Source organism: Panthera leo, chromosome D3, assembly GCF_018350215.1.
Source record: "Panthera leo isolate Ple1 chromosome D3, P.leo_Ple1_pat1.1, whole genome shotgun sequence".
NCBI classification, from domain to species: domain Eukaryota; kingdom Metazoa; phylum Chordata; class Mammalia; order Carnivora; family Felidae; genus Panthera; species Panthera leo.
Window position 1 is genome coordinate 57,934,739 of NC_056690.1, and position 13,456 is coordinate 57,948,194.

Genomic DNA, 13,456 nt, shown 5'->3' on the forward strand with positions numbered 1-13,456 from the left:
CCACTTCTCCTCCTCCCCGCCAGCTTCGTGCTGTGCAGTGCTCTATGCAGAACACTTGCTGAGACCATCCTTACACATTTCGTTCCTTCTGCTCTTTTCTCGCATCCTCTCCCCCTCTTCATTGCTGCCTTTGTCACCGGCACAGTCATTGCTCCTAGACCTTCTGTGTTCTTTCTTGCTTTCATTTCTCACCCCATCTTCACTTCCTGTTTCATCAGTTTAGTTTCTTTGGCAAACAGTATCCCCTTTCAATGACTCCCATTTAAACCCACAAAGAATATAAAGCAGTGTCAATAAGGATTTATAGGTTCTGTTACATTTTTCCAGAACCCAGGTAAGTATGAAATGGTCAAAATAGAAGCTGAGTTGTAAAGTTGCCTTAACTATAATTCACTAATACATGGCAACAAATATCCCAAGTCTGTGAGTGAAACGCTAATCTTGGCTTTTGTAAGGCTGGGTTAGTGGCTGGCACGAAGTCAACTTAACATCATTCCTCCACTGTGATTGCATAGCAGACCCTGAACTGTCGGACTTTTACCAAATTATATGTGGAAATGCCCGACCTGTATGCACCATTTCTCATGAGGTAACTCTGTGAGTCATCACTTCTGGAAAGACCGATTTGTAAAACCACTGGAACAGGTGAAATCCTTCCTGATCAGGGCTTTCTGAGAGTTTGCATAGTTTGCCACCAAATAGCAGCGGCGAATCTGACTGAAACACACAGATTCAGAGGATAGTTTGCACGTACAAGGATTTGGGCTGAAAACCTACTAAAACAGGGTGTCAGTTCAGGGGAAGATGGAGTCGGCACACTCCCTCCCATCTCCTCTGTGCCACTGAGTGCCACCCGAAGCCGTGGACAGACACACAGAGCTCTGAAGACTCTGAATTGTAAAAGGGAGCCAGTGAACTGGGGACAGAGGCTAGCATTCAGAGTTCCAAACCAGCGAGAGTTTACCCTTTTCTTTCCTCTTCATCACCTGGCACGTCCTCAGAGGTACCCCCAAATCCAGAAGTGCATACCAAGCGTGAACTGAAGGAGCTCTAAGAGAAGGCCTCTCTTTCTGAACTCAGGAGCAGAAAACGGACTTCCTAAGAGTCAGAGACTGGAGAAATGTCCTGTATTTTATTTTTTTCCCTTCTTCCCTACCCCAGTCTCCAAGCTGTATTATTACCGAAGCGCAATGATGGCAGCAGTGTCCAGGCAGGTGCCTGAAACTCTGAGGGAGGGCACCCCTCCTCTGACCAAAGGAGCTGTGGCTCCAAGAGCACTAGGCAAATCGCCCTCGTTCTCTCTGCGTCCTGCTGTGCTGCCCTGGGTGCAGACGGAGTTACTCAAAGTATGCACCAGAGCATGGAAAATAAAGCCCAAACTTTCTGGCTACAGGGCCAAGAGTGGAGACCCAAGGAAGTCGAGAAATTATAGGAAAGTCACAGAGGGTAGAGAAATTAAGAGAGCATTCTGGGTTCATCTCCCAATTCTGCACATGTGGCTCAGAACTTCCAGAGCATACCACAGACTTTGAGAACTAAATACAGAGTGGACCGCCACTCAAGGTCCAGGACTGGCTACTGGGTGGTGCACACAAGGGCTCAATTTGAATAGCATTAAAAATATTTGAAAGCTGAGCTAATATTGGAGCCAGTGTCAGAACTGGCAGGCTGGACCTAACCCAGTTGATTGCCTGCTTAAGGAAAATAAGATTCTTCATAGAATTCAAGGAAGACCCAGAGTCTCATTTCAAGATATTCAAAATGTTCTGGATGCAATCCAGTGTAACGTGTCACACAAAAAAAACCACGAGGATCTTAAAGGGGAAAGAAAATCAAAATGTGCTAACTGCAAAAGGACATAGATGTTATTATCAGACAAAGACTGTAAAGGAGCTACTATAAACATGTCCTAAGAAGTAAGGGCAAATACTTTTGAAACAAGTGAAAAAATAAGTCTCTGTAAAGAAATAGAAGCTGTAAAGAAGAACCAAGTGGAAATACATATAGCACTGAAAAATGCAGTAATCAAAATAAAAAATTCACTGGATGGAATCAATGGCAGAATGGAGATGAGAGAAAAGTCAGTAAACTTGAAGGTAGAACAACAGAAATTATCCAGTTTAAAAAATGAAGCATAACATTGGGAAAAAAACATAGTGTATCAGGGACCTATAGAACAGTAACAAAATGCCTTGCATTCATATCATTGAAGCCCCAGAAGAATAGGACAAGAGCGCATTGTAACAAATACTAAGCTGTACATTCATATGCTTGTGTGTCTAGGTAGAGACCGTGCTTGTAACTATCCACTATTTGCTTTTCATCCCGAGTGGGTCTCACTTCCCATGTAAGACACAGATCCTGGAAAAAAGAACCCTGTCCAAGAAGGAGTGCTGGTCAATCGTCAGGACAGACCACATACAACTATTAATTATGATGACTGTAGTTCCAGTCTGAAAGTCTGAGGATGTGAATGAAACGAATTTCAAAAAAGGAAATAGTAATTCAGCCATTTATTGATTTAAGTTATTCGTACTTCTTTTGTTTTTTTCCCTTGGAGAGCATCCTTACCTGTTCTTATTTTTGTTGAATATGATCTTAAGATTCCTGGGTTATGGGACATATTATTTCTAATGTGGAAGGTGATGAGGATGAGTGCTCGTAAATGATAACAAATCTGGGTCTTTGTTTCTTTTTCTCCGTCTCCTAAGCTGCTTTAGTTGCTTTGACCTACTGTCCCTTTATATCCTGTTACCAGTGCATGGTGGGGGGGAGCGGGGCGGGTAGAATACTTAAGCTACATTGTGACGTCCAGTTTAGGAAGCCACGAAGTCATAATTTTTCAGAAAAATAAGTGGTCCACTGAGAAGTTGCTGATCCTAAGTCTTAAACTTAGATTCAAGCTGGAATCTCATCAGCAGGAGCAGAGCAACAAACGTGGGAAGTGGACAAAGTTGGGCATCTCACGAGTGCAGACAAGAGAATGTACAAAGCAAGAGTTTCCCATGATCCCTGCGTAGGAATGGAGAGGAAGAATCCTGCACTGAGGCATGAATGTCCAAACTGCAGAATGCAACACAAAATGGCCTAGACACCTGGACCCACCTAGATTTAATCCTTGAGATGAAAATTGTGGAGCTAGCAGGACTTGACTAGACGTTAATCATCTCTGAAAGCTATTGCTTGCTTGCAGTTGCGTATTTTATTTATGTATTGTTTCACCTTTTAAAAACCTTTTTCGTCTCCTCTCTCACCCATATACCTAAATTCTTCTTTCTTTAACTTGTAGGATTTCCCATGTTTTCATCCCTGTGATTCGATAGGAAATCCATTGTATTTAGTAGTTTGAAAGGGTAGCCTTTATATATATATATTTTTTAATCCAGCACAACCACTTTCCATTTCTGAGGCAACAGTCTTTCATGACACACTAATAATTTCTTGGCAATTTCATGAGCATCTAATTCTGTTCTTTTCCTTCCCTATTTTGTTTCTTCTGCATATTTCTGTTAGCCGAGAGTATTTAGACAAAAGAGAGGAGCAAAGACAAGCAAGAGAAGAAAGGTTTGTATATATTTTCTTTCCCATTGTAACCAAATGGCACTTGACTTTGCACTCTTAACCAAGCATGCTAAGGGAATTGTTAATTAAAATAGCTCACTCAAGTCACCTAAGACTTTGGGTAACTGGTATTTTGTGGAATAGGATGCCCTAGTTATCTACGTTTTCCAAGAAAGTACAGACTTAGTAATTAGTGCCATTGTGGTGTGAAATGTATGTCTGTTCCTCCATACTCTTCACCAATTGAGGACGTTAGGTTAGCATACTGACATATGGTATATATTTTAAATACCCTGCACGACCACTGCTGAGTCTGGGCTACATGTCCCTACTGTGTGCTTCCAGGTCACGCATTCCTTTAACAAATATTTGAACACACAAACCATGCCAGGCGCTGGCTGGGGTGCCAGACATTCCTGAGACTCGTACACGATGTGCCTGATCACTTACTTTGTCTCCCTACTGAACTATACTCAGTTCCTGGATGGCAGGAACCATGTCTTGTTTTCCTGGTTGTCCCAGTGCCCTCCGCAGTGCTTGGCACATAGTAGGCACTTAGGAAGGAGGTTGTAATAAAGGAGCAAATGAACCAACAGCTTTACTTAAAATACTTAAGCTGTAAGCTATTTTATTTTTTCAAATCATGGCAACATGATTTGAATACCACTAAAATATAGAAAGTGAATATATTCCGTGTCTAATAAACTTAGGTCACCAAAAGAAACCGTTTTTTGGAAGTAAACCAGCAAAAGGCAAGTTTTTACCCTGTAGCACTGTAGCCTGCAGTTATTCCCTCTACCACCAGATGGCGATACTACATGGAGCAATGGAAAGGCTGATTTTCCTGCTAGAGCCAGTTGGGAACCTCACAATCTGAACTATGCCAATAAGTGGAACTTTGCTGAGTTTTCTTAGACACCTTCAGCTAAATAGTTCAAGACAGTCTGAGGACAAGAAAAGTGCAGTCTGTCTGTGTTCAATTAAAAAATTAGATGCTTAGGTCAGCCTTATAAACAAAACTATGGCATTGCTTTAATTCCAGTGTTTTATTAGATTATTGCCACCATAATAACCAGTGGTGGCCAGCAAATTTAGAGTGGAAGAAATAAGAAACTTCTATTTCTCTAATTAATACCTGTTTTTGACATTGGGGGCATAGACTTTGACTGAAAATGCTCTCGACTTCATGTCCAGGCTTAAGAAACCAAATTTTATTTTAGTTTTTAGCTTTCCCTCCAGATTCTGCATTTTTTTTTTTAACTTTGGACAGTTTGACTGTTATGTTCTGTCTCCACAAGCAAGGCTTTAAAGCTTCTGAGAAGATCTCAAGGTCCAGACTGACCTCAAAATTGTCCCAAACCACTGAAGTCTACCCCTTTCTGGATAGCAATCACTGATTTTTTTCACCAAAGCATAGCATCACTTAGGCCTGGAAGACCTGTGCAGAGAGAGAGGTGTTTGCCACTCCTCTCCTGTCACCTCTTGTTCTGACCTCAGTCCTTGCCCTATGTCACCCATCTGCCTGGGGCTTCTTCGCTGGTGCAGGAGTGGCCTCTCCGTGGCCTCATGTGGACCCCATCTCTGTTTACATGGAGGATTGTGGAAGCAGCCAGGAATTTCCCTTTAGTTTGGACCAGCCACTTTTCTTGATTAGTTTGCTTCTTGAATTACCTGGTGAAGATGGGAGAGAGGGTATAAACTTTTCCCCTGTTTGGAAAGCTGTTGGGTTCCTGGCAGACCAGGAATAGATAAGATTTCCAAGTATAATGGGATTCAGAAATGGATGGGGTAACTGGAGATCAGAGGTGGAAAGAGCTTCAGAAGTAAGGAAGAGGGCTCCATCTAGAAACTCTTCAAGGTAGACCCAGGTGTGTTTGTTGGGTCCCATGTCTCTTACTCTAAGTGCAGTGACTCAGATAAAAATGGCCAGAATCACAGCAGATGTTTTTTTAAGGTTTGTGTCATCCAGTGTAGCAAGATGAGTGTGGTTTTGCTATTTTGAAGTGTAAAGGCTATCCAGTCACATTTGATTTCATTTTGATTTATTTTGTATTATCTCATTCCAGCATTTGAGGCAAACTAGTTTATGGACAATGGTGCAGATCCAGAGTAAGATTCTGGTGAGGTGCTGCTTCTTCTTTAACATTAGAAGAAAGGCTTTATCTGATCATGATTCAGTGACATTCACAAATAATTTTTTTTTAACGTTTATTTATTTTTGAGACAGAGAGAGACAGAGCATGAACAGGGGAGGGGCAGAGAGAGAGGGAGACACAGAATCTGAAACAGGCTCCAGGCTCTGAGCAGTCAGCACAGAGCCCGACGTGGGGGCTCAAACTCACAGACCACAAGATCATAACCTGAGCCGAAGTCGAACGCTTAACCGACTGAGCCACCCAGGCGCCCCTCACAAAAAATTTTTTAAGGGAATAGTAAGGAATGAGATCCAGGCTGAGGCTGGGGGTGGGGTTGGGGTGGGGTCAGGGCAAGGATTTGTCTCAGGGGGATGGCATAGGAAATGCCTATGGCAGGCAGGGGCTATGGGAAAGAGTGCAAGGGGAAGGTCAGGACTAGGCTAGGATTTGGGAAATTATGCATGAAAGTGATCAATGAAGCAGTAAGAGAGGATTCTGAGCATTGCTTAACTGGTCTGAGGACAGAATAGAACTTGGAAGGAGTCAGATTTTGGTTTAATGTAAGGAAGAGTTCCCAAGTAGAAGAGTGGCAGGAAAAGTTATCAGTAAATAGGTTTAGTTAATGTAAAATCAAACAGAGTTTCTATAGGGCCCTGGGGAACGAGATCCAAGCCCGTATATGTTCCCTCGGCTGAAATACTAGCCCTGCAGCCCACCACGTTGGTGGATGTGTGAATTCATTCAAAAGGTTTGTTTGCCTATCTCTCCCACTGAACTGTGAGCTCCACGGGGGCGGGGGTGAGGGGGTGTTTATTATTAAATCTCTAGTACCTGCTGCAGCACTTAGCACATGACAGGCACTCAACAAATGTTCAATAAATAATGAAAAGATGAATGAATAAACAAAAGATATGAGCAGAGATGGGATAAATGGGAGTGTTGAGGTGAAAGTAGGAAAGGTGAAAAGTCTTTTCTTAAGGCTGTGGCCTGTGGATAGAAAACCCAGTGCTTTGCATACAGGAAGCTTTAGGAGAGTCTCAGCTGGGGGTTGTGTTGCAAAGCCACAGGGACGTAGGACCCTCGACCCGCATCTCATTTCATGGGCTGCTGGGCTCCTGGGGGAGTAGGTACTGTTGGGCCCCTAAGTGCACTTAGAGTCTGTCTGTAAGACAAGGTTGTGATATAGGGCAAGCTTCCTCCCCAGGAACTGCCAGAGGTTGACATGGGTCAGGAGAGGTTGCTAAGCTGTGAACCTCTAAATGCCCGGTGGCCTGGCTCTTCCCAGGCATGCCAGTCTCCCCTCACCACTCCGGCCCATTGCAGATGGCCACTGGCACTGCTTTTTCCACAAAGATTTACTATTGACCTTGATGCCCCTCCTCCATCCCTGCCATATCTTAAAGTCTTTATAACTGTGGCAAAATACACAGAAGATCAAGTTTACCATTTTAAGCGTGCAATTCAGTAGTGTTAGGTACGTTCACATTGTTGTGTGGCCCGTCTCTGGCATTCATTTCATCTTGTAAAAGAAACTTTACACCCATCAAACAAGTCCTCAGGCCCTCTCCCCTGCCATTTTTGTCTACCAGATAAACATCCTCAGGAGAATTCCTATGAAATCCTTGACTCTTCCCATGTCCCCCAGATCCTTGAGGATGACATCTAGGAGGTGAAGGGTGTGCAGGAAGCCTTGGAGTCGTATCCACACTCTGAAGGAATAAGCCCTGGAGTCCCCCAGAAAGTGAAGTGAACTCTCTGCCCGCACATACCTGCCGGTCTGGCTGCCCACGGAGAAGGGTACCAAGAGGCCAGGGCCAGGGCTGGATCACCTGAAATGAAGGTCATAAATGGGTTGTCCTCTTGGCCTGAAGCCTTGGACCTATACAGGTCCCCTTGATTGCACACCCTCCCTTGCCTGCCCCTTTCTCCTGTCACAGAAGGCTCGGACTCAGCGTGGGGATGCCTCACAAGCTCCTCCTGGGCTCACGGCATTCCTGGCCTCGACTGTGCCACCATCTCGTTTAGAACATGCCTCCTGTTGGGATTCTGACTCTTGCCTTCAAGGTCACTTTCTTCCAAGATTCCATAGCCAGGTGGTTTTCCTTGCTGGTCCAGATTAAGTTCAGAAATACCTTCCTTTTGTCACCTCTCCTACCTTTTGAGAGGTGACATTGCTGACAAGAGAAGTCCAGAGTTCCTTCGCCCCGTAACCGTAAGGCTCTCCAAACCTCGCCCAGACATATTTTTTCTGAGAGATTCACCATGAAAGTAAGCTCCCTCCCTAAGAAGTTGAAATAGATGCGTCGGCCACCCTCGGCCCCCGCTGCTGCGGGTAGACCCCTGCAGCAAGGTGCCACCTTGCCGGTTCCTCACCGCATGCCTTGCCTGCTTCCCCTGGGCCCGGCAAGTGCAAGGCGCCAAGGGAAAGAACAAAGGATGGTAATCGTCTGTTCTCAGAAATCCTATTATCTGCTTGTTGAGAACAGACACACACATGTGAAAAGATGACTAAATATGCCAGGCAGTAAATGTAAAATGCCATCTGAGTTGAATGGACTACATATCCGACATGAGTTCAGAGGCAAGGCTAAGATCACTTCCAGCTGTGGTGGTCAAGGCAGGCTTCGCAGAGGGAGACACGCGTGCGAGCCCGGCCTGCGGGGCAGATTGCCTCGGGCCTGGCAGGGAGCAGGGGTCCCCGTGGCAGACGTTGGGGAGCCACGCCCACATTAAGGATGCATGAAGAAATGCATGCTTTTTAAATGCATCCTTTTTAAGGGTTTCATATATATATGCTCTGCCTTTCTTGGGCGCGTGAATCCGGAATGCCGTGTGTGGTGGGGGCTTTGGTGGGCTAGGGTTGGGGGGGCCTGCCCACCGGGAGAGACTGAACAAGCAGTGAATCCCGATGGATCTGAGTGACGGTCTTGAATAACCTGTCTCAAAGTTTAGTGGTTGGTGAGACAGAAACCTGCTACAGCTGAATTCATAAATTCACTTCTGAACAAATAATGGTGGGTAAAATTAGCAGACATCTGGAAGAGGCACATATTTCAAAGTTATTTTGGTCTGATCTATAAAGCACACTATGAGGAATATGATTGGTAGCTGGTCTTAATAAACAGTTAGTGGGTTCTGCCTGCCTGAAATGCAAAACAGATGTATCTTTGTTCTTTTAAACTGACTTTGATGAATAAACTATATGTGACGTCAGGTCCAAGCTATTGGATGTCTGAGTCCTACTCAGAAATATTTTAGAATATAAAAAAGTTTCCATGGTCGACACTGGGAGAACAAAGCGAATTCCAGTCGCGTTGCTGTTAGCATTGAAGCAGGTTCAGAAATTCAGAGAGGCCTCCGTCCAGCAACCCCTTTCGGTATTTTGGGGGCATTGTTTCTCTCCCCCACACCGAGGCGCCCTCCCATTTCACAGCTGCAAGCTCTGAGTGCGTGTGGTTTTCAGCTGTCACTGTTGGGGCTTTGTAATGGGCATTATTGCTGTTTTGCTTATTTGTACACATTTCCTAAAAGAGCAAAGTAGGATTCTGCAGCAGTGATCCAGTCTCTGGAGACTGTGTGATGTTGCCATTTCTCCCAATTTGTTTGGTTATGAATGATGCGGGGATTTTAATCATTAGCATCTTGGCTTTGCTGGCTGTTTTTGGCAGACTGGTCCTCCAGCCAGCCCTGTGCTGTGCTCTGTGCATCAGGAAACCAGCTCACTCTGCAGGTGTTTCATCCATAAACAAGCATCGGCCACGGGCTCCTCTTTCTTTTTACGGAAACCCTTTGGAATTTAACTTTCAGATACAAATACTTGGAGCAGTTGGCAGCCGAGGCGCACGAGAGAGAAGTGAGAAGCCGGAGCGCGAGCCGGGGCAGAGGTGACCTCTCCTTGGACCTGACCTCCCCGGCGGCCCCTGCCTCCCCCACCCCTCTGAGCCATAGCTCTCCTTCTCTGGACTCACAAGAGGCTCTCGCGGCATCATCCTCTTCTCTGGGAACACCTCAGCATCCCCAAGGTGAGTGCTGGGAGAGCAGAGGGAAATTAATGTTAGGCTTCTGGGAAGTAGGAACCATTACTACATGCAAACTAGTACTGAGGGGCAACTAAGGGTAAACTCAGGGCGACTTCACTGCACTGATAAATTAGATGCCTTGAGAGCCACTTCTGTTAAAGCAGAATTGTGTATAATGGTTGTCAATGCATGGTCATTGAGAAGGGAGAATATTAAAAATAAGGCTTACTTTGCCATTTCTTTCTAAATCACAGGGTATTAACTTAGTACCCTGTAATTTGGACATTATTTATTTATTGGGTCTGCCCAATAAAGTGACCACTTTAAAATGTTCTTACCCTAGAAATTGTCGGTCTGTTTTAAATTAAACTTATGGAGAATAAAATTAATCAAAGCCAGCAGAAAAAAAAATGTGGATCTGGTGGAAATAGAAATGTTGAAGAAGAAAAAAAGGAATATAGTAACAATTACTGGCACGTGGTGTGGCTGTAGATGCTTGTGTGCAGACAGAAAGGCTCTTGCTGGGGAAATTGTCTGTCATCTTAGCTTTATTTGGAGAGAAACAATATTGTACATTGCAGCCGGGGAGCATCAGCTGTTTTCCCGATTGCCCTGAGAGTGGTGGGACCGTTTTCTTTCACATTAACAGAGACGATGGGTCTTGGGCACTGGCGTCTACAGTGCGTGTTGACGAGCTTGCAGCTAGCACTGTTCAATTTAACCGAGTGTTATGGCTTGCAGCCTGACCAAGACTTAGCCAACTGAAGACAACAGAGACGCTAAACTTTTAACTCTCGGAGGGCTGACTAAATATGGCGTAAAGCTTAATTTCAACAAGGCAGGACTGCATGACCTCAGCAGAACTGGATGTAACGGAACAATCTTGTCTGTCCAATTCTCCGCTGGCTCTCCGAGCCTCAGGGCTCATTCTGCAGAAGCGGGCTGGCTTTGCCACAGCTTTCCATCATGTCCAGTTCCTGCTGGTCCCTGAGCCATGGAAGATTGTCCCAGGCAGATGGCTCGGTCATAGATGAGTAATGTCGGTCTTAAAATACTGAGACTCTGAGAATCAGGAAAACAGACTGTGCTTTGACAGCTCTGTGCTTTCCAGACCCTGCCTGGTATCCTTGCTCTATCTAAATTGTGGTATTTCCAGAGGCGATATGAAAAACATTCCCCTGCAAAGCGACGGTTCAGCACTTAATCTTGGAACTTTTAACTCTAAGAGTCGCACCCACTCTTGTTTCCAGAATGGTTGTCTAAACTGTGAAATACAGAAGGTCCCCAGGCTGAGAGAGAAGTGTCAGTATCTATAAATATCATTTGTCCTCCAAGCTTTTAGTCTCCTTGATGTTTGTGACAAAAAGACAGTTCCTCAAGTATTTTGTCCAGCTATGATCAAACTTGAGGCTGTTCTATCCAATTAAATGGGCAGAATATTTGAAACTCCAGTAAGAACACAGAAAATACTTTTTTGGGGTATATGCAATATGTATTGGGGGGAAATAAAGTTATTTATGTATGCTTTCAGAGAGATAAAGAGTACATGTCATTTTCCTCTATGGAGAAGGGATTAGTAGAGACTGAGAGAATGTTTGGCTGAAATCACCACGCGAGCATCTGAAATAGGAATACTGGGCTTGAACTGAGACACAATTACAAATTAATGAAATAGCACTGTGTGATGTTTGGGTTGTTTAAAAAAAAAAAAAGCAGGGGTTCTTGTGGAATCTACAAGAGATGTTCATCATAGGTTAAATAATTATCCAAAGCAGTTGGAATCAGCAAAGTAATCTGATGTCTATGTCCTAATACCTAGCTGAACTATACAATTAGAAATTTTAAACGTATAAGAAGACATGCTATGAGAGGATTGTCTCTGAAAGGTGCTGAGACTTCCTTCTGACTTGGAGACCTTTGCCCTATGACAGAAGTACAATGACTTTTTTTTTTTTTTTCCAGCCTAGCTTGTTATTCTTCTTTGAAACATTCTGCCAGCATCCCATTAATAATCTCTTCTTTTTTACCAGGCCCCATTTTTAAATGCTCAAAGGCATTTTTTGCTTAGCCCTAACATTTACAACGTCACAACATCTGGGGGAAGAATAAAAAAATATAATCACACATCCAGATGTTTGTCCTGCTCCAAACACCTGGCACTATGTGGTCCAAATGTGCCAGGGGTTGACTCGCTTTTTCATTCTCTCTGCTTGTGGAATCATACGATGATAATCTTCACTTTTCTGTCATGCTCTGCCCCTTCCTCCCAAATGCTACTATTTAACACCCACTCGAGCAACTGAGTAAATGGGGGAGATTGGGGGTAGAACCCACTTTTAACTGCAACCTAGCCATTTATCAGGGCATCGTGGTACCCCAGTATTTGTGGTGGCGTGCACATTAACGCCACATGATCCCTTTGCTTCTACCCTTTCCCCAATATCTGCATAAATTGCAGCCTACCTTTCAGAGTTGTATTTTCAAAGAAAAGGAAAAACAGCTATTTGTTACTGAGTTATATATATTTCAGGATTAAAGGTCACTTTATAAGTTCTTTTATTGAAACTCCTTACTTGGATTCTGGATAATTTTTAATAGCAGAAGATAGGAAAACATTAAAAACTTCTTTACCTTTGCCCTTACAAAATATATTTCAAAAGAAGGGTAAATGTTAAAAGACCAATAGCATTATGTGCTATCGAGTGAGAACTTTCAGCCAAAAACCTTCCCAGCTAAATCTGCTGTAACTTTTGTATAAATTATGCCACTACCCCCACCATCAAGTCAATGTGTGCTTGAATTATTTTTCCATCTGGCCCTCTTGTGGCTCCTAGCAGATGTTTGTCCCAATACTGCCTAGACTGGTGATGGTCGGAGTATTTTTCCTCTGTGTGAAACTACCAGGCCCAAGTGAGGGACAAACACATGCATGTGTTCTCCTTTGCACTGGGCTGCAATTAATGGAGACATGTTACCCCAATTTAGGGAAACATGAAGGGCCTCTCTCTCCATCCATTGCCTTAATTAGCCTTTCCTTATTTTCACTGAGCCCTGATGGCATACATCAGAATATCTCACCAGTTTATTTCCTGTTACTTTAAGAAACCGATGTGTCAGGAAATAAATTATTTTGTTAATTAGAGGAAAAGGTGCAGTATTCTTATTGGGATTGAATTCCCTGATTTGACTCTTGGGGAAGTTTCTCTGAGGAGTAAAAACAATAATCTGTGTACCCACAAGTGAAGTCATTTTAGCAAAGTAACCTATTATCCCAGTGGGTGTCAGATCCGGGGAGCCTATTTCATGGAAACAGAATGGAGAAACCATTCATCTCAAAACCAGGTGTTGATGACGGTCCCTGCAGTGTATCCCTGTTACGAACTGCCTTCCTCGGAGGCTAGAACTGTGTGGCTTCCCTGCCCCCTGGCTGGCACACCTGGGTCCATCCTAAGGCTAAATGGAGAGAAATTACCTTTCCTATTAGAAAGCAGCTGCTGTCAAGCACTTACAAGTGGCTTTTACCCACTAATGCAGCCAGGAAGGCTACATACTGGCTAGATTATTTTTCTTATTTTTAGCTCAGTTGTCTCTATATTGCACACAGAAGTAATACTTTAGAGATGCATTTAAAATATTTACCACGCTATATTTATGTCAGGGAAAAATAAGTTCATTGGTGATTTTTTTCTACCTGTACCTGGATTCCTAGATTATTTCCAAATATCTTACTGTTGGGCCTTG

The 13,456-nt window shown here is 43.8% G+C and overlaps 1 protein-coding gene across 3 annotated transcripts in view; it reads left to right on the forward strand.

The window, feature by feature from the left end:
* Positions 1-13,456, forward strand: part of FHOD3 (formin homology 2 domain containing 3) — a 475,942-nt gene that overhangs the window by 379,843 nt on the left and 82,643 nt on the right. For 2 of the 3 annotated variants that reach the window (XM_042910026.1, XM_042910027.1), the window contains 2 exons: positions 3,514-3,564; positions 9,504-9,718. In XM_042910026.1, the coding sequence (XP_042765960.1) occupies positions 3,514-3,564; positions 9,504-9,718 (266 nt within the window). The remainder of the gene's footprint in view (positions 1-3,513; positions 3,565-9,503; positions 9,719-13,456) is intronic. The other variant, XM_042910028.1, reaches the window with a different exon arrangement.